The 27,661-nt window shown below is 33.1% G+C and overlaps 1 protein-coding gene and 1 long non-coding RNA gene across 4 annotated transcripts in view; one reads left to right on the top strand and one right to left on the bottom strand.

Moving 5' to 3' along the window:
- Nucleotides 1–434: 434 nt before the first annotated feature.
- Taf3 (TBP-associated factor 3) lies at nt 435–27,453 on the top strand. Of its 3 annotated transcripts, none has more exons than XM_074138233.1 (15): nt 435–745; nt 897–1,136; nt 3,997–4,117; nt 5,223–5,339; nt 5,784–6,057; nt 7,499–7,864; nt 11,321–11,531; nt 13,059–13,348; nt 17,292–17,444; nt 18,602–18,784; nt 19,724–19,827; nt 20,057–20,181; nt 20,661–20,779; nt 20,855–20,949; nt 23,260–27,453. In XM_074138233.1, exons 1-15 carry the CDS (start codon nt 574–576, stop codon nt 23,381–23,383), a joined length of 2,694 nt encoding a protein of 897 aa, XP_073994334.1. In that variant the 5' UTR covers nt 435–573; the 3' UTR covers nt 23,384–27,453. The 3 variants fall into 3 exon arrangements, with proteins under 3 accessions (XP_073994334.1, XP_073994333.1, XP_073994335.1); XM_074138232.1 differs by having other exon boundaries at nt 5,220–5,339; XM_074138234.1 differs by lacking the exon at nt 5,223–5,339 and having other exon boundaries at nt 436–745.
- The window catches only part of LOC141459321 (uncharacterized), a 97,783-nt gene continuing 94,795 nt past the window's right edge, over nt 24,674–27,661 (bottom strand). Inside the window, exon 3 of the long non-coding RNA XR_012461441.1 lies at nt 24,674–25,288. This is a non-coding gene — a long non-coding RNA (uncharacterized lncRNA). The remainder of the gene's footprint in view (nt 25,289–27,661) is intronic.

Raw genomic sequence — 27,661 nt, 5'->3', positions numbered from 1 at the left:
ATGAATTTATTTATTCTGAATGAGTGCATAAGATGCCCATGAGTTAGGTACATACATATATGTTAGTTTAGATTGAAGTTTGAATGAAGAAGGAGTGCTTAACAAAGCTAAATCCTCTGCGAACGAAATGCTTACTCCCTAAAGAAGCAGTTTTTTAAAAATTCCGTCGTAGGAGAGTAAAGGGCATAATATACTCTCAAGCGCAATACTCTTTAAAAATGAAAATGATTTAGCTAGATGTTTAGCGACCAATTTTTTGTGAAGCTTCAGTAAATTTCAAACTGAAATTGATTTGAGCATATTAAAAGCTAATGTAGTATATATTTTTCTTATTAATTTTTAGAGATAAAAAATGTTCCAAGATTAACTTACTATTAATATCTAATTTTAATAAATTAAAAATATCGATTCTCAATAAAATGTTTTGAAAGTTGGGAAGGTAATGAAGGTTATCTATTAAAAGAGAAATGTTAGGACAGAACCCATCACCGTTTTGTGATTTAATGTATTTATTTTCCTCGAATTAATATGAATTTTAATTTTAAAATAATTTATTAAATATATTGTACAATTATGGAAGCAATTGATTCATATACTCGTAATTGTATTAAAGTATCCGTAGCACAAATATGCCAGGTTATTGGTTGGACTTCTATTCAATCTACACCTTTAGAAATTTTAACAGATCTTCTACAAGAATATATTTTAAGTTTAGCACGGATGAGTAAAAATTATGCCAATCATTGTAAGTCATTTATGGTTTAGGTCTTTCGATTAATTTTTTTTTCATATAAGTGTGTTTCATTTAAGTCTTTTATAGACTGTCCTCCTTGATAAAATGAAAATCTTAGACGTTGACGCGCAATAAATTAAAAAATAGAAACATTGCTTTACAGATGGAATGAATACCCCAGGCTTACAACATGTTGGATTGTCACTTAAAACAATAGGTGTATCATTCCACGAGCTTGCTGAATATGTGTCTGCTGTGGAAGCACCGCCTGCTCTAGACACTCCTGCTTATCCACTGCCGCGAGAAAATCATCTAAACTTACTAAAACCTGGATCTAGAGAAGTTGTTACAAGACCAGTGCATATACATGAACATTTACCACCAGTTCATCCACATCTTCAAGGTGAGAGTTTAAGTTTCTTTTGTGTATGTTTGCATTTAAAAATGAAAATCGTTAACATATCGAGCTCCTATTTGTAAGGTTCTGTGTAATACTATATTGCAATATAACAAGATACATACTGTTCGACAAGACCACGTTTTTGAAATTGCGCGGCGCGCTTACCCAAGGCCGAGAGCTTACTGATAATGGAATAATGAGTCATATATACAAAAAGGAGTATTTTGTTTTTTCATCTCTCTTTCAAATTTTTCTTTTCCTGCAACTCATGCAGTTATCAGGCAGTAAAAAATCCTTTCGTGTTTTTGGTCTTAAACTTGTACACCAGAATTAGAAGTTGGCATACCTTCCTGACATTTAAAAAAACTAAATGTTAAAGTTTTATCTCTGCAAAAAAATGACTCTCACTTTCTACAGCTGTTTATTAGGGTTCATGATTCAAAAGAAAATTGCAGTGTTGGAAGAAAAAGCGACTGCTTTTCTAGATCAAGCACATTGTTAGGGGTTGACAGTTAAATAAAGAAATAACATGTATGTTTGTGGATCATTCTCACGATCCACTGGAGAAGGAAAGCAGTATTTGATCTTTTGTCAAAAAACACTCTGAGATAATATTACTTTCCACTTGGAAGTGATGGACAAATTTCAGATTTAAGTAAAACAACCTTGTGTGTGTCCTGCTTCTTTTGCAACTTCGCTAATTTCTGTATGGTGTGTATCTTGTCGTTTCAAAATAAATGCTGAGATTTAACTCTCCGCCGTCAATCTAGTTCAGACTTCCTACTATCTTTGCTGGACTTAGTAATTTTTGAACTCTTTTTGTCTGTTCTGACTTTTTCTAGGAAGGTCCTGTGTATACAGATACCAACTAATGTATATCGCCTGTATATTAAAGTATTTGTATAACTTTTATGAGTACCATGAATTATGAAAGACTTCCTTTTTTACAGGGACACAATTAGTAGATTTTAATTGCCATTAACATACTTCACTAAACAGGGAAGACTGTGCCTATTTTAGCATTTAAGGAATCCAAGTCTGCAAACAGTTTGAAAATCCTGAATAAGCAAATAGCAATTACCAATAAGATTCGGTCTAAGACTAGTATAGTTGGCCACGACTGTGTAGCGCAATGCTTCTCAATCGATGTGCTGTGTACCAAAGCTAAGTGTGCTGCTCCGTCCTAATCATAATAGCCGGTACTAATGTCCTTAGACCAGCGCTGCTCGTATGTGACCCACTTGTAAAATAAACAATTAATTCTAATAATAAAACCCTAATACAAATGTCCTACCGGACAGATTTAATTATACCAATAACAAATCAAATCATCAAAATGATGATGGAGTGCGGCTTTGAATTATTTTGAATTTGAAATAAAAAAATACTATCAGTGTACATCAACATTCTCAATAAAAGCACTAAAGATTTTGTACTGTTACGCAGTATTTTTTTTTTTAATTACTAAAACAAGCATTACACTTTCAGGCATCTCGTTCACACTGCTAACGCTCACCATTTAAATAGTAATTGGTTATATCGCTGAAGTGTGTAAAGTAAGTTCGTGAAAATAAGTGTTGCTGCACGCGAGCGACTTATAGCTTCCTTCTAATAGAGGAAAAAAGACCAAATTGCAGATTGTGTAATGAAAAATTAACAGTTGTCCACATTCTTAAAGAGTGTCAAGTTTTGCGAGATCAGAGAGAACGAGCTGGCTTGACGCTCAATCCACGCACAACGTTAAAAGAAGGATCTTCGCTTATAGAAGAGCTAATTTCATATTTAAAGAGCATCAATTTGTACAAGAAAATTTAGATTAAAACTTCTGTCAAAAGGAGAAGAATATCAAGTACTCTACTCATGAATGAGTGAAGTATGCATGTATGTGATTAGGTATAAATAAGGCATGATTAGTTTTAATAGTTGTGATTGTATTTATAAGCGAGATTGTGTTTATAAGTGTGATTGTGTTTATAAGCGTGATTGTATTTGTAGGCATGATTGTATTTATAGGTGTGATTGTATTTATAAGTGTGGTTGTATTTATAGGTATGATTGCATGTGTAATCATAAGTATTTATAAGTGTTGTATGTATTTATAGGTATGATTGTATTTATTGGGGTGACTGTATTTATGAGCGAGAATGCTAGAATAAATGTCTAAATTAGTATTTTAACTGGGGGTGTAAGAATATTTTATTCGAAGTACTTACCCCGCCTAAATATAATTATAGTAAAGCAGTTATAGATATAGTAATTATACTTTCGGTCAGATCTTAGAGAATGATTAGGTACACCCGTACCTAACATGTATTGAATAAACGAACTGAGGGAAAGTAGAACTGATCTAAGATTAATGAAAACAGATCTAAGATCTATATGGCTGCCGAATTAGATGGAAAAAGAAGATGAGGGATGGCATATGCTGCCTCCATTTCTCACACCCGTCGAATAGTTTCGATGGTCAAGTGAACGAGACTGACGGCTGAGGCTACCATTCTCGAGCTCCACCGACTTCGTAAAGTCGTGATGGATGTCCGTGTAAGATTTTAGTGCCATCCTATTCGCGGAGACTATCGTCGACAAGACGCTATGTTTAGTTTATAATTGATATGGTGTTTTTATTTTTATTAACGATTGTCAATAATTCTTGTTCTATTTATGTCGTGTAACTTGACGAGCCGTTATGTGCATGTACTAATAATTTGAAGGCAGAAAATTTATGTACAGTCTATTATTTGGATCCCTAATTGTATTAATTTTTAACTATCTTTCTTACCAAGTTTTGTTTGTCTGGTGTGGATTATATTGAAATAAAAAATTTGATTTTTTTTTAATGAAATTTTTAATGTTAAAATTTTAGATGATGACTGCAAGGAAAGCTTGCAAGTAGATGTGTCTCAGACTGAAGCTACCAGCCCGGCTCACAGTCCTAAAAGTTTGTTCAAAAAACCTGGTGATCCAGATTTATTAAGAAGGCAAAGGTTGGTTGCACTTTTGTTTAGTTTCTCTCTTTTCATTTCATTCAGGGATGCCCTCTTTTTAAGAAGTTAAAAGAAGGGCCATTTACCTTAAGAATTTAACTTTTTTCGTGGGTTTGCAACTTTATTCCGAGCAAAATTTTTCGATGATTAGATTATTAAAGCCCAAAGAGTAATTCCGACTTATTGATATTGGGAAGCCAATTTTTAATAATATTTAATTTCAGTTGCGAATATTAAATATTGGGGATTTATGGCAATACCAAATTTTTCATCAATTTGTGCCTTATTGTGATGGTGTCATGTGAAATTTATAAACCAATGTTTTACGATTATTATTTTGGATTTTATAGGGTTTTAAGCAGCGAAGGCATCCTAAATTTTTAGAAAACAGTTCCATAAAGTCAAGTGATATCTAGGAACCTATTTCTTATTTTTTAAGAGTGAAAACAAATCACTTACTAGCCTCACTTTGCATTAAAAATACCATTTTTTCACACAACATATCATTTGATTAGGGACGCTAATGACCTCGGTAGTCGATGCGCCAAAAAAAAAAAAAAAAATCATTCAAATATAAAATCTTATTACAAAAATAACGTTTTACAACCACTGACATCTGTTATTCAATTTTTTTTTTTTAAAGAGATGATTGCCAGGGGTTTCTAATTTCCAAGTTAAGCCAAAATTTATAATAAAATTATAGTGGAAAACATGACTTCAAGCCGAAACTAAATAAAAAAAGTTATTCTTTCATAACGAAATCTCATGAGCAAGAGCAAAAGATAAATAATGTGTGGAAAACAAAACTAACCTGTAAATTTACGTGCCGACGTGCGCTCTACAGTCTACACTAGTAACTACGGCGAAAGTTCTCCTGATCGAACAAAAATGAAATATCCCTAGATTTTTACAAAATTTTATTTATTTATTTATCGTAGGCAAACAGGCATTAATATTGCTAGGTTAACATGGTACATAATATATTACCGTTTTACATCAAGATTATTTATGTATTCTATTGTATTTACAAAATATATTTGTAACCTAGGGATATTTCTTTTTTTTTCGATCCGTTGAACTTTCGTCCTAACTACTACCTCAGCAGTCTACACTATTGCAACACAGATTACAGCGCGGTTGCAATTGTGTACGGCTCTCCACTTAGGCAGTCTACAGTTGCAACTCTGTCGGGCATGGCGCACGATTCAAAACTGAAGTCAGAGTAAGTCAATTATTTTTTAATAACCTGTTCCCTAAGGTTTCATAATTTTAAAAAACAGTTCGCGCGAACCGGTGTGAACTGGTAGGATGCCATCACTGGTTTTATGTATATAGAATGTATATTTTTATGTATATATTTATAGTACACCATCAGCAATGTTATCTGTCCAAATTTATATTGTTATCAATTACGGTTAAAGCGGTATTATCGAATTATTATTCGAAATTCGTAGGTTTACATGGGTCAATGGGAGGACAAAATGCCAAGGCCCTTCATTAAATCTTGTGTAACAATACTGGCCCTCAAACTTCAAAAGGTTGCGTACCTCTAAAGTAGATTGTCTAACATTATTTCCGCTTCAATAGTTGTTCAGTGGAGGTTTTTTCAAACCATGCCAGTGTCTTACTATATATTAGTAATATATTACTCTACTAATTTTTTTAGAACGCCCGCTGCTGAAGAAGAGGTACGTGCATTGCGTGAAATAACAAGCGTAATGATGACGACTTCTGGATATTTATCGCCAGCACGGGAAGGTAAGCTGCCCGAGGCCAGAACTCCTTCTACTAGTCAGGCGACAATGACTCCTTCACCACTAGTTACAGAGAAAGCCGAACCAGTCCTGCCGTACACATTCCCAACTAAAGATCGTAAGAAGAAAAAACATAAAGATGTTAAATCTAAGGATGACAAAACATGTGATCAAGACAAGATTAAAGTAAGTGTAGAAGTTGGCGTAATAAAATACTAATAGTAACCAGAAGGTATATGTGTTTATGCACATATTAATTAAATATAATAGTTCAAAATATAAAAGAACCTTTATATACCTTAATTTTGATTCACGCCCGAAAATTGCAAGCTCACTTTCGAACAAATGAGGATATATATATAATGAAAATTTGGGTTCGATTCCCGGACTTTAGGCCTTGGATTTTATTTAATGGTTAAATGAGAAATAGTAAAGTACGTTTGCTATTCGCCTCCGTCCACGACACCTAGTAAATGGTAGTTGGACGTTAAGCCCCGCCTGAAAAAATAGGCGATTACTTTACTTACTACTTTACTATATAATGGAAGCGCGGATCAGTAAGTGGAAGATACCCAGTTCAGTCCCGTGTGTAGCAACTTTTTATTTAACTAACAATATTAACGTATGAGTTTCCGCTCCATTTTCTTGACATCTAATTTGATAGTTGGATGATAAGATCCTCCTGAAAAAACAGGCGATTATTTTACTTTTTATATAATTTTCATTTGAATATTTACAATTGCTTTTCTCCAGCATGTTAATAAGTGTATTTACTTACAATTAGTGCTACGGTCCATAAATGTCTTTGTCTTTTCTAATAAAGCAGTACATTCCCTTCTATCCAAAGCTCCCTATCTCTTTCTTTATAACCAAGGATATCTCAGGTTTACTTTCCAATATATTAGCTGTTTGAAGATCCTTGATTCGACTATTCTCTTCGCATGATTGCTATTTTGATTTTGGTTTGCGTATAAATTATGCAACTTATTACTTTTCCATTCATTATTTACTGTTTTTTTTTTCAATTTCTCTCTCCCAAGTATTCAGTAGTCGCTCATCTTTCTTTTTTAGTTCTCAGGTCTCACAACCATAGGTTACTATCGTTAAAATAACAGATCCATAAACCAGATTTTAGCTAGTGGTGACATTGTTTTCAGCAGCGTGGCTTTACGTGAAGAGAAGTAGTGCAATTCGGACATAATCTTTATCTTTTTAAAATCTTTAATAGATTAAAAATTTCCGTAGTATCTTCTTCCCTTGGTGGCATTCGTTTCCAGTAAAAACAGATGCTATTGATCACAGAATTCTGAATTTGTTTTTAAGAAATATACCGCAAAGCAACGGCTAAAATTCCACATGAGAAGGCGTCACTGGAGATGAAAAGTAGGGATTATGGCATTGTGATATCAGTTCTCCTAAAATCTTAACATTAATATTGAAAGAAGTATTATAGCTAGAAGTACTTATAGATAGGCAGTGACTTATTCATTTAGATTTCACTATGATGTACTTATTTCAAAGAGCTTTAAAGAACTAACTGGGAAGGCCCAGTGTTCACAGTCGTGTTTAACTATAGAATTAAAGATATTTATTCACTTGTTAACATCGCTTTTTTGTTATGTTTTAGATGGGTAAAGATGGTAAACCAAAATTACCAAAAACTACTAAAGCAGTGGAGCGGTCACCATCGCCAATCCGTAAAGTTAATAGTAATACAATGACACCAGTCTGTACTTTGGTTAATAATAGTAACAGTAACAGTAATAATTATAACACTAACGTAAGTCTAAACAATTCCAACAAGAACAGCCAACGTAAGCAGCACGCCATACCAACGCCATCATTACAAGTACAAAATGCAAACCTAACGAAGTCCTCTCGGTCACCATTGCCCGAGAAATCATCTACCAAAGCTGAAACAATGGTCGAAGAAGTTAAACTGCCCGCTGAATTGGACAAGCACAAACTTAATATCTTCAAAAAAATATCGAAGGTAATGGGATGTGTTCCTTATGTATGTCTTTTCTTTTAGGTCTAGGTTTTGAAACTCGTCTCTCCTTATTTGCTAAACGTATCGAAAAAAATATGGCCCTTTAATATGATATGGAGATACACTATGTGAGAAGAGTGTGGTCCGTCTGATACCGTTTGACGTTAAATCATTGTGTACAAATGTTCACACTCATCAAAATAGTATAAACAGCAGATGGTACCTAATCAGGTACAACAGTGAAGAATTCAAACTGATATCGGGCTTACCAATGGTATCGTCAATTGCGCTCTGCTGGCTAGATTTTAATCCAAGCTCTTTTTAGGACAGAAGTAAGCTTCCCGACTGAATAACATTTTTAACATTTGTGTTGGTGCCCAACGTTTCGGAAAACTTGCTACATTATGCGGCAATATATTCAATATGTTTCAACTCTCTATATTTACTCCTTAACAAAAACTTACAGTTTAAAAAGTTAAGTATAAGGGTTGATTAAACGCCAAAAGGTACACAAATCAGCATGTATCCAACATTTCATTCAAGCTTAGTTGATATAATTTAAGTAATTTTGCTGCATTAACTTTTCCTTCACATTTTTTAGAATTTATTAGATGTCACAGACCCTTATGCTGGCCAGTTCGTTCATAATATTATTTGGTTATAATTATGATAAAGTGTATATTATATCTTCGTTTTTAAATAGGTACTTTATTTTAACTCTATTCCAAATTATTCTTCTGATTTATCTTTAATATGCCCTTTATTCTGAAGTTGTCACATCTTATACATGCATGTTAAAGTAGCAAAAGACAAAGTTAGAGTCGGCTACTGTTTAAATTTGAATCACGGAGGATTTAAAACAATATTTCAGACTTGAATTCGTCTTACCGAAATATTCGTGAGCACAAATAACACACAGTTAATAACAAGTAGATTATTCAACAACAATTATTCATTTCTCAATTGTAATTTAATTTTACTTATAGTAAAATACTGGAATAATTAGCTGTCCTAAAAGTATGCAATACTTATTTATTTTATATTACATAACATATATATAACATTGTGAGAAGAACAGCTACATTGAGAGTGTGATTGAAGAAAACTATATTATTTGCGATAGAGCCAGATAATTATTACCTATTATTATAAACGTTTGACTACTACATAAAATAACAATTACTTTAATCGAAGAATGAACTTAAACCGACGATTTTTATTAAAAATAAAATAATCGAAATCATTGATGTATGTTGGTGTAAGCATTTTTTTAAAAAAGTTTTTAAATTTTGTAGCCTCGTAATTTTTTTTATTTTTTATAACGTTTTCTTTTTAACCTGTAATTAATAGTTTGATTATTATAGATTAATAGATATTAAAGTCAATCTACAGTGCTACTTGAACAAATATTTTGTAGATGAAAATGGCCAGCATAAGGGTCTGTGACATCTAATAAATTCTAAAAAATGTGAAGGAAAAGTTAATGCAGCAAAATTACTTAAATTATATCAACTAAGCTTGAATGAAATGTTGGGTACATGCTGATTTGTGTACCTTTTGGCGTTTAATCAACCCTTATACTTAACTTTTTAAACTGTAAGTTTTTGTTAAGGAGATTTTTGTACCTTTTGGATAGATTTTCATTTTTGTGTATTTTGCTAAGTTACATATCTGCTTTACTGTTTTTTTTAAATTTGGAATAAGCAATTCTATCATTATAACCTGATAAGGTGTTAAGTAGGAACCGTAACTACCACTGGAGAGATCTTTTTAAAGAATGATTATAGTTGCGGTCCCCAAACCATCCTCAACAACAATTTTTTTGAGAAAGCCTTTTTATATAAAATAGGAAGGTATTTGTACGTAAAAAGCAAATTTAAACTGCGATTTCAGACCTTCCTTTTAAGAGGAGTAAGAAAAATAAACGGGCGATTACAGTACTTCTCCCTAAAAGGCAAAGAGGCAAAGATTTTGAATCGAACGACAATTCATTAATGTAAATAGGTTCACCCATTGATAATTTTAACGATTGCAGTACTTCCTCTTAGTAGGTGTAAGAGCATGATGGCACTTCACAGCCATGTAGAGGAGCTTTATTCACTTCTTCGTGCTAAATTTTATCAAAATCGGACAAAGCGTTATAGAAATATTGGTAATAATAGTTTTAGAAACGGCCTTACTTGGGTGGGGCAAACTCCCCTCCATATGAGGCATAGCGACGAGACTTTTAAAGTGCAAATCTGTACAAAATTTCGATTCGAATGACACTTCATTCATGAAAATCAGTTCACGTGTCGATAATTTGAAACGATTGCTATACTTCCCCTTAACTAGTGTAAGAGCAGATCGTCGCTTTAATGTTACATAGGGGAGCCCTAACCCCATCATCCTACCAAATTTTATCAAAATCGGGCTAAGATTTACAGAGTAATTAGTAATAATAATTTTGAAGGGGCCTTACATAAAGGGGGCTAACTCCTCTCCCATTCGGTGTACAGCGCCGAGACCCCCAAAAGGCACATCTACATAAAATTCCGAATCGAATGACACCTCATTCATGAAAATCGGTTCACGCGTTTAGGCGCTACGTAGTTTACAAAAAAGGTAACAACAACAACAACAAGAAGAAGAAGAAGAACAAGAAAAACAACAATTTCTGAAAATGCCGTTTTTGCTCATTTTCGGCAACTTTTTTCTCGAAATCTATTAGGTCTGGGTGGTTGCAAAAAAATTTCAGTTATAAAGGAGGGTTTGCTCTATATTTTAAAGAAAATTTGGGAATTTTATCTTTTATAGAAAAAGAGAAAAAAATTGTCAAAGTTGGGTGTTTTTTAACGTTACGCTTTTTCGTGCACTTTTTGACGATCAACCCTTATACAACTGTCCTACCGGACAGTTTTAACATGAAGTATAGAACAATCGACTAACATTCCTAGATTTTCTTATTATTATTGGAGAAAATTTTGGAACATTAAAATTGTCTTGGCGCACTGAGTTCTACAGCAAACAATTATTAAAAATAAATTTCTCATCACCTATTTATATGTAAGTTCTACAAAGCCTTGTACGATGATCAAAAACTGATAACACTGATGTAAGACGTAAACAACAAAACTTAATAAAAATAAATAACCAACATCACTATGAAAGTAAGAACAAGATCATCGAATCAACAGGTGCAGTGTTGACTCCCCAGCAGGCCAGATTGAACACAAAAGTACACGCCTGTTTTAAAAGGGCTGTCTGAAAAGAAAAGAAGCTTGAGACGAATGCAGAATGTAGTTTAGTTATTTCGAATACAGGTATAGACCCAAAAGCACGAAATGCTAAAGTCTCAAACTTCCACCCGATTTGATATCTTAAACCCGTTTCGATGGGATAAAGGAAAAAATTAATTGTGATCTCAAAAATTGCAGTAAAATATTGAGTGCAATTTATGAATTTTGTATTTTTGCTTAGGTTAAGGACGAGATTGATGTTGATGTAGACGTTAAGGAAGAGGAAAAATGGTCCGGATTGGATGAGGTAATTGATGCAGTCAGTCGTGGCAATGTGGACATTAAAGAGGAAGTTGCTGTACAACTGCCGGAAGTAACTTCTGTGAAAGAAGAACCTGAATTGCAAATTGATGTTGTATCAATACCCCATAAAGAACCTTTAGAAGAAACACGTAAGTTTGATCATAAGAAATTGTTAATGCCAGGTGTCAGTCCTTACTTTCTCTGGACTTGGGAATGATTTTTCTCTCTATCTCTCTCTCTCACACACACACACCACAAACTTGCAGTTTCCGCAGTCTAGAGGACCCCCAAACATTCCCGGTGAAAACTCTCCTAATTTCCATTTATTAGGAGGAATAATAGAAAGTTTAAAAAATTAAAAATTATTATTTTTTTATTAAACCTGTCCGGTAGTATAGTTGTGCTGATCGTCAAAATTGCACCAAAAAGCGCAAGTTAGAAAACAAATAACTTTGACAATTTTTTTCTCGGTCTATAAAAAATAAACTTCCCAAATTTTCTTTAAAATTAATTGCATACTCTCATCTTTAAGAATAACATTTTTACAACGCAGATCAAATAGGTTTTGCGAAAAACGTTAGCAAAAAGGGGGAAAACTAGAGTTTTCAGAAAAATATTGCTTGATTCTTTGTTATCTTTTTTTCTATAGTATATATTTTTGGCTAGCTGTACCCGGCCACGCGTTACTGTGACCCATTCTAGTTAAATGGAAAAAGAAAAGAAAAGAGAAAGCGCACTTTTTTAATATGTTATTTTTGATTTCACCGTGCTAGTGGGTGTACAATACTTTTTTTTGTTGTTCCATTGCTTGTGCAGATATAGAGATTGAATGTTTTTCCGAGTCTAGAACATGCAACATATAATTGTCCATATGAGAAGCAATCCGTGTCTAGATCTAAACCGCACAATTCTAAAGAATGGCCCTGTGCTTTGTTGGGAATTGCAATCTTAAATTGAAATGGCATATCCGTTGGAATCATCATTAATTTTTTTACCGCAAGCCGCATGTCGTTGCAAAGTTTTCGCTTTAACACGATAATTGGCACGCCGATTTTCAATTGCATTACATACGGTGGCATCCCTAGCAGATCGAGTGAATTTAAAAATTCTGTTGGATAATTAATGAATTACCTGCTTCCATAATAGTGTCGACAGACTTGTATGTGACCGCCTCTTTTTTAATGTTGGACTGAATAATATTATTAAGTTCGTAGACGTCTTTGTTCTTGGCTGAAAGAATAGCTCGTTCACTCTGCAATCGTGATTCTTATAATTGGTTTGAATATCGGGAAATACTTTTTCGACCAATTCTTGTTTTGAAGTCTCTAAATTGCAGAAGTATGAGGTAATGAAATTCGTCCTGAGGTCAGATCAACTGACACTTTTCCGTTCCCAATTTCCATCAATTGATGTGAGAATATCTCAGCTGATCGATCGTTTTGCAGCTGGACACGCATATTTGTAGATAATTTTATTGCTGGTTTAAATGATGAAAATGAGAGATATCGAAGTGTCAAGTTACCCCATGCCAAGTTTGAGCTATTGGAGATTTTTTGTTTTCCGACACAAAAAAATAATTACAAATCAACATGAATAGAGAAGTTTTGATTTTTGAGAATGTATATTTTCTTCATGAATTAACTTCATTTCTTCAACACATTAATGCTCTATTTCAGATTCGGTGGAAGTTTCACGGCCTTCAGAATGTAAGAAGAAGAAAAAGGACAAACAGAAGGAAGTCAAACATAATGTTGTCGAGCAGAATGTACCTCCTATTAGCAGTAGCAGTATGGAACAGAAATCTGTCAAACCATTTATGGCAGCTATTGAAGAACAGATAGCCAAAGCTAGCTTGTCCTTACCCACACACGATCTGTCACTTCACCAGGCTGCCAGCAGTATGCCTTCTTCTTTTCCATATTATCCATTTCCATCAGGGGTGCTTACACATCCGCTTATACCTCAGGTAAGAACCTATCCTCGGTTGTTTTGATTTTAAACCGGACAAATCTTTTTGAGCTATTCTTAATACTATTATTCGGTCAAATTCATCATTTTTGTTATTTGTATCTAATGAATACTTTTTCAAATAATTTACTGCCAATCCCGAGCATTTTATCGTCTTTATTTGACGTTTCTTTCAATTTAATCTTCAAGAAGAAAAGCATGTTCGATGGGCTATTTAGGAAGACATTTTATTTACGACGATATAATTTTGCTTCACCTCGTTAACAGTAAAAGAGACGACATTTCTCAATTATTGCATTTTGTGGTCATATTCACACTATTTCCAACCAGTTTATTAATTAATTCAATATGCTTTCAACTAATTTAGTACCTGCTCCAATACCAGTTAATGTGAGCATATAATGCAATCGTGAAAATGATGGTGTTATTTTTGGTGTAGTGTATGTGATAAACATTAATGCACATGAGATAAACACATGAGTGCCGGGCGCACTCAGCTTTGTGGCGCAAATGTAGGTTAAATGATTTGGTGGTAAATACACTAAATTAAAAATTGCTATTTTCAACAAAGACTAAAATAATTTTATTTTTTATTTTAATAGCGAAATATAGTGTTGCAGTTGAAGTTGGCACGATAAAGTTAAATTTAAATTAAGTGTATGTTTATAAATTAGTAAATTTTGAAGTAAATTTTCTATCAGCGTTTAAATATATTCATATCTGTTCAGATATAATATATATATATATATATATATATATATATATACATACAGGGTGAACCAGTAAGTATTGTCCATAGGCCTACAGTGTGTAGTACATCTAAAGTAGAGTTCAATGACGTAACTTCATATTTTCCTCTGTTCTTGAGTGACGTCACTTTAAAGTTTTTTTCTAAAATCATTACTTTTTTCCAATAAAAATGTTATTACTCAGAAAGTTTTAGTCCGAATTCGATTCTGAAGACACGGTTAGAAAGACAGATAAATTTTCTAAAAATTGATACCATTTTGAAGCATAAGTTATTCTCCAAACAGTCTCAATCTTCCTCCGGATGCTGGAAAAATAATAGTAATCGAAATTTTCAAGAAAACTCATTCGGCCCTTACGTGATCATTATCAGACCTAGGTGCTGGCACTTTTTATAAAAGATTGCTTGTTTAATGGGCTTTCAAACGGTGATTTATTTTCCATGATTCCTTTTATCTTCGTATGATAAATTACGTTTGTATTACCAGAAAACGTGTTCACGAGCACTCAACAGTGTTATGGTACGACAGAAAATTTTGAAACCAAGGTAACAGATAAGTGAAGTTTATTTGTAAGGCGCCTAGTTGTACTGGTTAATACCTAATTCAGATACAACGATTATCTGTTAGAGGGTTCAAAGGGTGGTTAAGGCTTATTTTCTTTTTCAACAGTGTATTGTGAGTGAAATTGTAATTTGGAGTAAATACAAACTATATGATTTTTTTTTTTTATAAAAATAGTACTTGTTTAAAATATTTCCTAACATTTTCTCAAATATTTCAGAATTTAGATTTTTTTTTTTATAGTGCAACTTTTAACTTTTGACTTCCTAATTTAAGGACAGTCTACATTAAAATTGACTACTGGTCCATCTAAAAGAGTTTTCAATGAATTAAACAACTTGATAAACTGTTGAGTGCTCGTGAACACGTTTTCTTGTAAAACAAACGTAATTTCTCATACGAAGATAAAAGGAATCCTGGAAAATGATATACCGTTTGAAAGCCCATTAAACAAGGAAACTTTTATAAAATGTGCCAGCACCTAGGTCTGATAATGATCACGTAAGGGCCGAATGAGTTTTCTTGAAAATTTCGATTACTATTATTTTTCCAGCATCCGGAGGAAGATTGAGGCTGTTTGGAGAATAACTTATGCTTCGAAATGGTATCAATTTTTAGAAAATTTATCTGTCTTTCTAACCGTGTCATCAGAATCGAATTCGGACTAAAACTTTCTGAGTAATAACATTTTTATTGGAAAAAAGTAATGATTTTAGAAAAAAAGTTTAAAGTGACGTCATTCAAGAACAGTGGAAAAAATGAAGTTGGCCAATACGTCATTTTGAACTCCATTTAGATGTACTACACCCAGTAGGCCTATGGACATTACTTACTGGTTCACCTTTGTATATAAACTGCTCCACAAAAAAAGTGGCGCACTTTGAAAAAAGCGTTTATTTTTTGTTTTATTACATTTTGGGGAAAGATTATTAGTTTTAATTGTTTTCATAAACTGTCAGGGAACAATTAATCGAATCAAGGCCCAAAGTTTCTTGTAAATAGAGAAGCAATTCCTCGTTTAATCCCCTTCGGTCTTTTTGTGTAAACAACAACATGAACTTTACCTCAACAGTAAATAAATTTATTGACCTCTACAGTTGCGTTTCGACTTTTTTCAAGCTGAAAGCATTGCAAACTCTCAATTACAGCAGAGCAAGTGGCCCGTATTATTGCATTAGTTGAGGATGAACGGAGTCAGCGGTACGCAGCACGAACGTTAGGGTTGCCTGAGAGCACCGTCCGTAGAGCCATCCATCGTTACCGGGAGACAGGCCTCTGCACTCGCAGACAAGGTTCGGGTCGACCAAGAGCCACAGAAGCACTTGATGACCGATTTATTAGAATTCACACTCAGAGAAATCGTACATCAACTGCTTCTGAAACCGCTCAAACACTGCTTACTGTTCGTGGAGTTTCAGTCAGTGCCGAAAATGTACGAAGAAGGCTCGCTGAAATGAATTTACGCTCTAGGAAGCAAGCCACAGGACCATTGCTCACCGTAGACCATCGGAGAGCCCGTCTAGAGTACGCTAGGGAACACCGCAACTGGTCTGAGAACGATTGGAGAAACGTTCTCTTTTCAGACGAGCCCCGTTTTGCTCTCTACGCACCTGATGGGAGGCGACGAGTTTACCGAAGGCCTGGGGAGCGCTACGCTCCGTGCAATATTTCTGGTAGACTACCATTCGGAGGTGGTTCAGTGATGGTGTGGGCTGGGATTTCTATGGGGGCTTATACTGAGCTCCATGTGTTCAACAGGGCAATCTTGAATGTAGATTTGTATGTGAGGGAAATTTTGCAGCAATATGTGATACCCTATGCACCATTTATTGGGGAAAATTTTATTTTTATGCAAGATAATGCCCGACCACACACTGCCGCCTGTGTTGTTCAATATCTCCACGATACTGGCATTCGTATTCTGAGATGACCAGCACGCAGCCCGGATTTAAATCCAATTGAACATCTTTGGGATGAGCTGGGTAGGCGATTAAGATGGAGAAATAATCCTCCCAGGAGCTTAGAAGAGTTGCGAGGTGCTCTGGTGGTGATATGGGAGGAATTAACACAAGATTTCGTGAGAAATTTAATAAGGAGTATGCCGAGGAGATTGGATGCAGTAATGCGAGCCATACACGTTACTAAAATTCTTTTTCTCTTTTTTTAATCGGAAGAAATACTTTTTTTTTCAAATTCATTTTTTGCCGAGAAGTACTTTTTCGTTAAATTAAAGGTTCTTATTTCTTTTAGATCATTTTTTATTTAATTTTAGCCCTCCCGTAACTTTATACTTCTTATATTTGCTAACTAAAATGAAATGTAGAATAAAAAAGTTACAGAGAAAAAAAAAATAACGCATTTTTAAAGTGCGCCACTTTTTTTGTGGAGCAGTATATATATATATATATATATATATATATATATATATATATATATATATATATATATGTATATATAATACATATTTGTATATTTTAGTGTCATTAAACCTGTTGTGAAAAAGGAGAATGATAAAAGTATATACTTTTATTTCTAATAACTATACTCCGGCTAGAAGAACAAGTATTACAGGGGTTGAAGGCTTAAAATTGATTGAAATATGCTACATTCAGATGTAAAATTGTGTTGCAGGTGCCTCCTGTGTTGGGACCTTATCCTGTACTACAGTCGACTATTCTGGAACCCCCATCTCAGCCAACACCCAATCAAGCTCCGCCAGTTCTACCCAGTACATCTTTTTCTCCACCGTCCATTCCTCAACCGTCGTTAATGTCCTCGCCAAAGGTAACAATGGCTATGATGCTTAAAATTTTATAGTAATTCAGTTGCGAAGAAAGTTTCAATTTAATATATCATTTATTTGCTACAATAAATCAAAAAGCGTACTGCTTCTCTATCAAAAATAAATAGAGTTTTAGTTCTCCAAACTAAAGGTAATCAGCACCCCAGAATACCCTGTTTTTGAATCTCCGTCTCGGCATTAAAAAAAGGATGTCCTGGACGATAAATTGAATAAAATGTCATGGATTTGTTCTTTCAAATAAATAGTAAATGTTAAAATTGATAAAAATTAGTTAAATTGAATTTTAAATGGTTTCTGAAGAATTCTCTTGCTTAATTTTTACTGTATGCCCATTGCTATACACAACGGCTTTTCTAAAGTGGCGGCGGTGGTTATATTAATTAACACGTCTAACATCATAATAATCGAGCTAGTACAAAGCTTTACTATTTTGTAACAAAAGCTACTTTTTAAATAGTACAGAGCTATTATAAAATGTAGTATTTTCTTTTGAGAATCATCCTTGACATACTCCAATAATAGCACAGACACTTCTGTTCACAAATTGTTTTTAGATGTTGATTGGAATGCAGTGTTCCATTGAAGGTTATATTTTCCTGATTATATAGCGGACGACAGGGTTAATGCAACTTCTTTGCGGTGTAGAAGCTTCCGTATTAAATTAAGGAGGGACTGCATTCGGTTATGGGCATCACTAACTTAGTTAAGCTTTCCTCTTCTCAGAAAATATTGACTTAAGGGTCTTTCAGAGAATCGTCTTCCTTCTTATGAACCGTGTTGTTATTTATAGTGAACCTACATAACACCGAATCCAACTACCAACATTAAAAATCCAAAGTTTAATAGAAAGTTGTAAATTAGAACTTTTAAGATTTAGTAATAGCAGATCTACTAGTCGTTGATATGATATTATTTCTAAGGAATCTTGAGTTTTGGTCAGTTTATAAATAAAAAATCTTTACGCCAACGTTTTGAACTATATTTGGTTCATCTTCACGGCTTAGAATTTTAATCTATAAACTTACAAAAACCTGCGATTCATCAAAAATAATATTTCAAGATTTAAAGTAATTGAAAGTATTGTGTGTCACACCAAATATTATATATTGGAAAATTTAGTTTTCTGTTTATGTTGTAGAAAAAGGAACATAAGAAGATTAAGAAACTTAAAGAGAAATTAAAAAAAAAGAAAGGCAAGAAAGAAAAGAATAAAGCGAAGATAAAGAGCGAGAAGAAACGACTTAAGTTAGAGAAGAAGGAGCGAGAAAAAGAAAAACTCAAGTCTAAAAAGGAGAAAAAAGAGAAGAAGAGGGACAAAGAGGTAATTTTTTCTGTACGGTTCCTATAGACCCCATCTCTGATATGTTGACTGACGCGCACTTGCCTTTGGTTCGAGAATTCCGCGTTTGAGTTCTTTATGGCCTTAAAAATAGTGTTCACATTGCAACATAAAACAAAAAGCAGCTATAGTTATTTATAGAGGCCAGAAATTATAAGTGACTACATCCAAGATACCATCACCTCCCAAAATTAATATCGCCGTCTGACAGGAAATTTTAGGGGGATTTTAGGAACTATTACCCTTCAAAGTGTCACATCTATACAATTAACGGTACTACCATCTAAATATATATTCAAGAGTAACTAAACTAATTGTAAACATATCAATTTTGAGGAAAATTTATCACACTAAATCAAAGGAAACTCAGATCTCTAAAAGCTCCAGGATTATTTGATAAAGGCAAATAGTTTTATGGGGAAATAACTAGACTGATACTATTCTATAAGAAGGTATTATTTTTTTACACAAGAATGTTCTAGTTTTTAATTTCATCTTTGTCGAATAGCTTCTTTGTCATATTTCATTGGTAAACGACAAATTACCAGTCATTTGGATCAGATAAAATTAATAACATTAAAATGGCGGTAACCATATATTTAGACTATGATTAACGCATAACCCTATGTTATCCTATCATATAATTTATTGCTTATTCTTTTCGGAAATGGCCGAAGGAGTTCTAAGTTTTAAGTGTGATCGATGGAGGAGGATTAGAAGATTTAATCACGGCACAAACTCATTACGATAGAACATAGAACTACACCATTTTGCTTCTAGATACCTTATTTTTTATTTACATTTTCCGAGAGACCCTAGCCATATCATAATTATAATTCATAATTAACGCAAGGAAGTGTACCCATGGTGAAATGCTAATTCTATGTTACTAAATTCTTTGAAATCTCATTTTATTTTTAGCCTTCAGAAGTTAAACCCGAAGTACAAAATGTACCAAAAATCACGTTTAAATTAAGCTCAGCTTCCCCACAAGATAGTCCATCAGAAACTTGTCATCGAAAAATGTAAGTTTTTTTTATTTTCAGATTTTACAACTAGCATGTCAACTTACAATTTTTCTTCAGAGATACAAATTACTAACATAATAATATATTTGTCTCATTATTTTTTTTTTACGCTTCATTATTCTTAAAGGAAAAGGTAAAATTTTGAAGTAAATTTTCTATCAATGTTTAAATGAATTCATATCTGTTCAGATATAACATATATATATAAATATTTGTATATTTTTAGTGTCATTAAACCTGTTGTGAAAAAGGAGGATGATAAGTTTGACTTGAACTGGTGTTCTTCATCAAACGTCGGCTCTGTAACCTCATCTGTATCTTCGAAATCTCATAAATCTCAGAAGAATTTTAGTAAGTTTTTGGCACGTCTTACACCCATTTTATTGTAAATCGAATTCCACTTAGGTCTTTTGACCTACGCCGATATCCCGATATCCTCTTTAACAGCTAATACCCTTCCAGAAAATTCAAGGCGTCGCCTGAAGCGTAAGTGGTTTACAGACCATCTATTGTAAGCAATATAAATATGTGTATTTTGTCAAATGACGCGTGTGTGTTTTACCTCTACGCTCATTTTTTTTTTGTTTGTTTTAATACGTTGCATAGATGTAAATAAATGCACGGGATAAAAAAAAGTCCCTGCATTCAAAAAGTAGTTTTCCTATGTCTGTGAGTGACTATTGCAAGGGACATAATAAACTGAGTGCCAGTCTAAAGATTTAATATAAATCTTTGAAATACAATTCTTATAATAACAATAATAACAACAATAATAACAACCTCAGAGGTTTTGTTTATTTACCTTAAATAATCAAATTTGAAATTCACAGAAGGTGGCCTAATGTCTACTTCTGCAAGTATGTTGGTTGAAGAGCCGAAAATTGTGCCTCCCAGTGTTGCCCATTCAATTCATACCATTCCATCGGTCTCTTCGGTTGCTTCGAGAATCGTATGTAATTTTCTCAGTTTGTTTAAAATTTTATGTACTTGATTTGTTAAATTTTGATATTTATTGTTTTTGCAGGAAGCGCAGAGTGAATACATCTGTCCAGCGTGCAATCGGCCAGACGACGGTAGTCCAATGATTGCATGCGATTCATGCGATTTATGGTTTCACTGGTATGTTTTTTGTCTTATGCCTCATGGAAGAAGTTTTGTAATCGTGCAGATTTTCGACTTTGAATTTTCACCGAATATAAACGTTTTGAGTTTCATGATTATGAAAACTTGGTTGTAAGAGAGTTGCTGAAATTCCGAGTTTGAAAAATTGCATGGCTACAAGTGACGATTTCCTAAAAGTTTTTTAAATTTTATTCTCTCTCCATTTACTCGTAAAACGCTAATTTTTTAAATTACAGGAAGATAAATTTCAGCCAAAGAGGAGAGCTTTTATTTCTAGCTGATTACCGTAGAATTTGGGTTTATTCGCAAAGTTTTTTTTTTATTCTTCGGGGTCAGTTCAGATGTTGACCTCATCCATCTTTTCTTTGTGCGTAGATCAGGAGTGGCCAACCCATGTGGCCCGCCTTGAACAATTTTATGGCATGCGAGATTCGTCCTAATTTTACAAAATTTGTTACTAGCAAACAAACTTTACTGTTAAATTCTCTTATTAAATAAACATGGAATTAAAATCCATGGCCTAGACCGGGAATCGAAGCCAGTACCACACACAATACATATTAGCTTTGCAGGTCTCGCCTCTAACCGCTCGGCTACCGTGGCGCCTATAATAAACTATAATACGTTTTTTAAATATCAGAATCAAAAATAAATTTTAATAACACTTGTCACAAAAGAAAAATTTTCTAATTTGAGAGAACTGTTACAAAAAGTTGTAAGCACAACTGGAACAAATACATCTGCGAATCGTTTTTTACGAAATTGAAATTTACCAAACATATAGGTACACATTAAACTCTCCGAAAATATGTACATATATAGTACTAATTTACTTTTTCAATTGTGCACAATTGCAACTTTCTAGCTCAATTTTTGAAAGAGATATTAGGTGATAAAGTTTGGGAGCTTATCAACACCTTCATATTTCTGATTGCTATATCTCCTGTCCTATTGGTGCACTCTGCGAAAATTTGCGACATTTATAGAACTCATTTACTAATACAATTGTGAGGAACGCATGCTTTCTAGCTCAATTTTTGATGGAGATATAAGGTAATAAATTGGTGCAACCTTGCTCAATTAATAGACATCCACGTCTGGTTTTCTTCAGAAACACGTAGCTTTGTTGAATTTACCTCATGAAAATCCCTTTCATACAACTCTATCGGCAAGTTATTAATTTTTAAATGATTGAGTTTCAAACTATTAACACTTACTTTACCACTTGGATTTGAGGAAGGTGCCCCACAGATTACCCATCCTAATCTAGTTTTCATAGCGAAAGATCTACTTGTTTTGACGTTAAAAATTAAAAATGCAAATACAAACGTACACACCGATTTTATTTTGCTTGTGTTTTTGACATCAGATTTAAGTAGAAGTTTAGCGCAGCAGAAGAAAGTAAAAATCGTTGGTTTAATTTCATTATTCAATTAAACTGATTGGTAGTTTACTTTATCTAGTAGTTACTCGTTAAAAATAACATGTAATTAATTGGTAATCTAGTTTATTAATATTCAATGTTCAATTCAATTAAATTCTTCATCTAGATGTTTTCCTCAACGTTATTCGAGTATATGTGTAATATAAAAAAGATAAAGATATGTATATTTTTATTTGGTTATTAAACTTCTTTACAACCAGTACTCAATTAAAGGGACCACATTAAATTAAATTTTGAAATATAAATGAATTCTAATTGCAAGTATTATTTATTTGTTATTAACTGTGTGTAATTTGTGCTCTCGTATTCTGCTATAAGAGGAATTCAAAACTGAAATTTGTTAAAACTGTTATTCATATCATGGCAGTAATAGACCAACTCTAACTTTCTCTTTTATTTTTAATATGTGAGTGAATGTGATGATTATTCAGAGTAAAGATAAATCACAAGAATACTTTGGCATAGAGTAAAAATGAAGTGCCTTTTTAATACTATGATGATGAGATACATCTTTTATTAATGTAACAGAAAAAATTAATGGATGAAAAAAGGCCAGCACAAGGGTCTAAAACACAATACATTTTTGTACATAGGTAAATAAATACATACGAATACTAACAATTATACTGGTATTTACATTTTATCTCTTTTCTGAATCCAAAACTAAAATACATTAACTAAATTAAACATACAAATCTGAGTACAATAATGTTTTTTGAAATTCAAATCCAGATGTAAGTTGCAATTACATCCGGTTACTTACTCCAACGCACTCTACGGTAGAAACTTATGTTCTGCACTAACAATTATTATCATGATTATTCATCTTATCATTGTTTTTAATCATTTTACCTATTTTTCAGGGTTTGTGTGGGAATTCAAGAGCCACCAGAAAGCGATTGGTATTGCAGAAAATGTACGGCAAAGATTGACGGGATTTCTTCTGAAAAACGGAAAAAGCATAAGAAGAAAAAGTCTGTATTTTAATCAGAGAAAAAAATATAAACGAAAATCTTGAACTTCGATTCCGGAGAAATCGTCAAGGCGCAAAAGACAAAGGACCTTAGATTTCTGAATTTGAAACTATATTGAAACATGGGATTCCTAAAACTTTCCAGCGAAATTCTGAAAAATTAATGCTGATAAGTAGGCTGTCATCGTAAAAATCCGAAAACAAAAGTAAGACAAATCAAATTTTTTGGGTAATAATAAAGAATAGTTTTAGAGTAAGGGCCTAAGACAGGATGGTTCGATGGCCCTCCACTTTTGTTCTATATTCCTCCTGACTCATTTAGTGCTCTCCCGACTTATTTAGTGCTTTTAGCATATTGACTAAATTGATCTAAATCTCACCTTTGCTGATGACTTCACTTTAGGGTGGAAGGGGGAAGTCAATACTACTGCTTCCAGTTGGGTGGTAACTTCTTTGGGTTAAATGCTAATATTATGTCAGCCATTGTATTACTGTTTATAATTATTAGAGTTATTTTCTGGCCTAGTTTCTTCATTAAAAAAATTTATTCTACATGACAGATATTATATTGATTGATTCAAAAATCACTCTGAAACGATCTTCAGTTTTCTTATTTGTTATATCCCAAATTAAAATATAGCCTCAGACTTTTAGGTTGATTCCGCAATGCTGCTCGTATTTTAGATCTAAACTTGAAAAATAAACTTTACTGAGTTTATCTTCTTTAACAAAAGGGTTATCTGTGGTCTTTTAAAAATTGCACTTTTTTGGCTGTCCATCTCTTTAGGTATAGCAAGTCGTCCTTTAACTCTCCTAATAATAGATCATTGATTATATATATATATATTTCCTGCAGTTTTTGATGATCAACCCTTATACAACTGTCCTACCGGACAGTTTTAATATATAAAACAACCACAGCAACAGTTTACCGACACAAGACAATCTACGTTGATTTCAATTAAGGCTCATCAATCAATAAGTACTCCATCAGTTAGGTACATTAAGTTCTCCATATTGAACACATGCGTAGTGTTGTCTGCTTAATATTAAAATGAATTTCTAATTTTAATTATTATTAATTTTAAAGTCAAATATATCATTTCACTACGTTTATCATTCTTTTAAACATCAGTTATCGTGTACTGAGTATGCTGTAGTTTGAATTACATTTGATTTAAAAACACTTGTTTTTGTAATTTATATTAAGGTTTGGCAACCACTGAAGTTAGCTGTATGCTCCCCATTGCAATTGAAGCATTTAGGCATCTGGCGACAGAAAGTGAAGTGATGATCTCCCGCACATTTTACATACTTAGGGTTGTTGTTGTATGTTGGCAGTTTGCGCTTTGGGGAATTCGGGATGAATTTCTTCTAGGTTCCACTGAGATTAGGGTTAGTAAAGGCGAATGAGCTGATATATAGGCCTTACTCTTTCTTTTTTCACTACGCTTAGTGATTTATGGACTGGAGGATCAAAGTTCTTACTGAGTAATCTTGTAATAGGAATTGCCGGATTCTTCTATTCCTAGCTTCTGCGAGTTCTAGTATTTCTTTGTCTTGAACGGAGTCAGGGATACCTACTGACAATTTTTTTCGGGATTTACTAAGGTAAAGTATTTTGGTGAGTACCGTCATAGAGCTTAATCATTTTCTGAAGCCTTAAGAGTTTTTTTTTTACAATTATTTTTAATTAATATCTAAGTAGTTGGGCTTCAAATGATGTGCCGATTGTCTTTTTAAGTTCCTCTTTAACTGCCTGATAATTGTCCGTGCCCATTCTAGTGTTGATTTGCGGTTCATCTTCCTAGATAAAGGTTCGAATGCCAGCATACTGTGAAGGGCAAATTCAGAGCATGAGACCACTTTATGCGCCTGATGCGTGTTGAATTATGTATTATATTTTGGCGTTGATGCGCCTGAAACATAAAATAAAATGTTTTTCTTCCAAACTTGATTCAAATAAGGCTTATCACTTTAATTATTATGTTTTTATTGTAAATTTACTTTAAAAAAACTAGTTTATCACACTAGTAACTAAAGTACTTAGGTGTGTAGCATTGAAGAGAAAGTATTGTAATCATGCAGATTTTCGATTTTAGGTTTTTCACAGGAATTATTCGTTCTGAAGTTCTCTGAGTCATAAAAAGTGATTTTTACAAATTGTATGAGTGTATACACTGTAACTCAAAAACGCGCAGAAAGTTCAAAGTTGATATTTCGCTTGGGTGCCTTAATTGAAAACGACACAAGGTTTTAGTCAAAATCGGTCAACCGAAAGTACCACCTTACTGAATAAATTTTTAACTTTTTTAAGATTTTCTCAAAAAAGACTCCAGCTATTTTCTTTGAACTTGTTTCACTAATTGTTTATATGTAGATCTGTTTTTGGTATGATGTACAATAAAATGGTAGTTTAAATTTTTAAACTTTACAGCAAGTGCCAATTTACTAAATAGATTTTTCAATTTTTCCCGAAACGGCTAGAAATATTTTAAACTAAACTGTGTATAATGTTTATAACAGATAAATCTACAACTTACGTATATGTAATAAATATTTTTTGGAAAAATTGAGGGTACATATGGGAAAGGGGGTGAGTAGATTCCTTTTAAAGTATTATTTTTCTGCAATGTACGGCCGTATCTCCGTTATTCTGTTAAGAGGGTGGGGGCTTAAATGTAAGAGAAGGTATTGCAATTGTGCAATTTATCGATTTTGAGTTTTCACCGAAAATACCTGTGTTGAGATCTCTTGAGTACGGAAAAGAAATTTTAACCAGTCATCAGTGTTGTATCTGTCTGTCGTATATATTTAGGTTTATAACTTTTATTTAAATCATATTTCTAGATAAATTCAAGAACTCATGGGAAAGGGAATGGTTAGGCCTATAAAGTGCAATTTTTATATATTGTACTGTCTTGCCACCCGTATAATAATAAAATGTGGATTTTTCTAATTTTAAATTAATTGGCACATTAAAAGAAATCCACTTAAGGATTAGGTTTTCATTATTTTTGGCATTTTCTCGAAAAGACTCATCTTTAATTTGTTATCTTAATTATATATAGTAGATTTGTACTTTTACTTGACACATTTTCAACGCAGTACCAATCCTACAAATTTAAGTCGTATTAATCTCGTTCGAGGATTGCTTTTAAACACATACATGAGCATATATTATAAAATTTTAATTTAATTTGTATAATGAAATTGTACAAATAGTGCGAAGCTTTCTTGTTCAAAATACTATGTTTTTAGTGTGGCATAGATTAAACCACGATAGGCTTATGAGATAGTTTTCACGACCATTGGTCGTTTTAGAGCAATAGAAGAGTAAATGATTAATGTTGCGTACCTCTCCACTCCCGCAATTAGAAGTTCGACAAATTTAGCCTTTAGTGCTCTATTTTAGTTATCCTCAATTTTATTTGAATCATTTTCCTGTTTAAATTATTATTTTGAAACTTTTGGAGGATCTCACAGATATCTAAAAGGCAACGGAGGAGATTTTAGAGTTGAGATAGTATGGAGATTGTAGAAGTTCAAGGAAAGAAGAAAAAGAGGGCTATCGTTATCTGACAGATCTAATTTATAAATCTTAGCCCATAACTTGTTAACTACTACACCTAACATCTGTGTTTATGTTGTGTTCATTTAGTTTTAAGAAAATTTGTAAATTTAGCATTATAATCATTGCAAGGATGAGAAAGGTGCGTACGTTGAACACTTAATAAAATCTAAGGTAATGATAATTGTGCCTGCCGGAGAGTTCTCTGCAAATCATTCAAGAAGAACTTGGTATATTTCCTAATTTAAAATCATGAAGAACGAGGCAATTGGATGTTGACTTACTTATATGTACAAATTTATAAAAAGGGTTAGTATTATTTTTTCAAAAATAATTTCGGTTCTATTTGCATATTTATTATGTCTGTATGATTGTAAAATATTTGTTTTTTATTTAATAAGTATAGAGTACAACATTTAATAATATGTTATGAGAGGAACTGATGTTTGTATTTAAAAGTAAAATGTATAAAGTATTGTAGTAATAAAAAATATGATATATAGTTGACAGTGATTCTGGAAATTTGACTTAGATTACATTAAGATTCTACTAAGGTTGACAACAAAAGGCCTATGCCACCGCAACCTATTGTGGCGCCCACAAAGTAGAGCGCCCCTTTTGCCCTGTCTGTTTGTCTAGACAAAAGTTTGGTTAGAGGCTCATGGACAAAGAAGGAAAATGTGGATTTTAGCCCTCCATACTGTGCTGTTTCAATTCTTCC

The sequence above is a fragment of the Rhodnius prolixus genome, unplaced genomic scaffold, assembly GCF_049639745.1.
Source record: "Rhodnius prolixus isolate KJV_2025 unplaced genomic scaffold, Rpr scaffold_11, whole genome shotgun sequence".
Taxonomy (NCBI): Eukaryota; Metazoa; Arthropoda; class Insecta; order Hemiptera; family Reduviidae; genus Rhodnius; species Rhodnius prolixus.
This window is presented reverse-complemented; position numbering and strand designations above follow the sequence as displayed.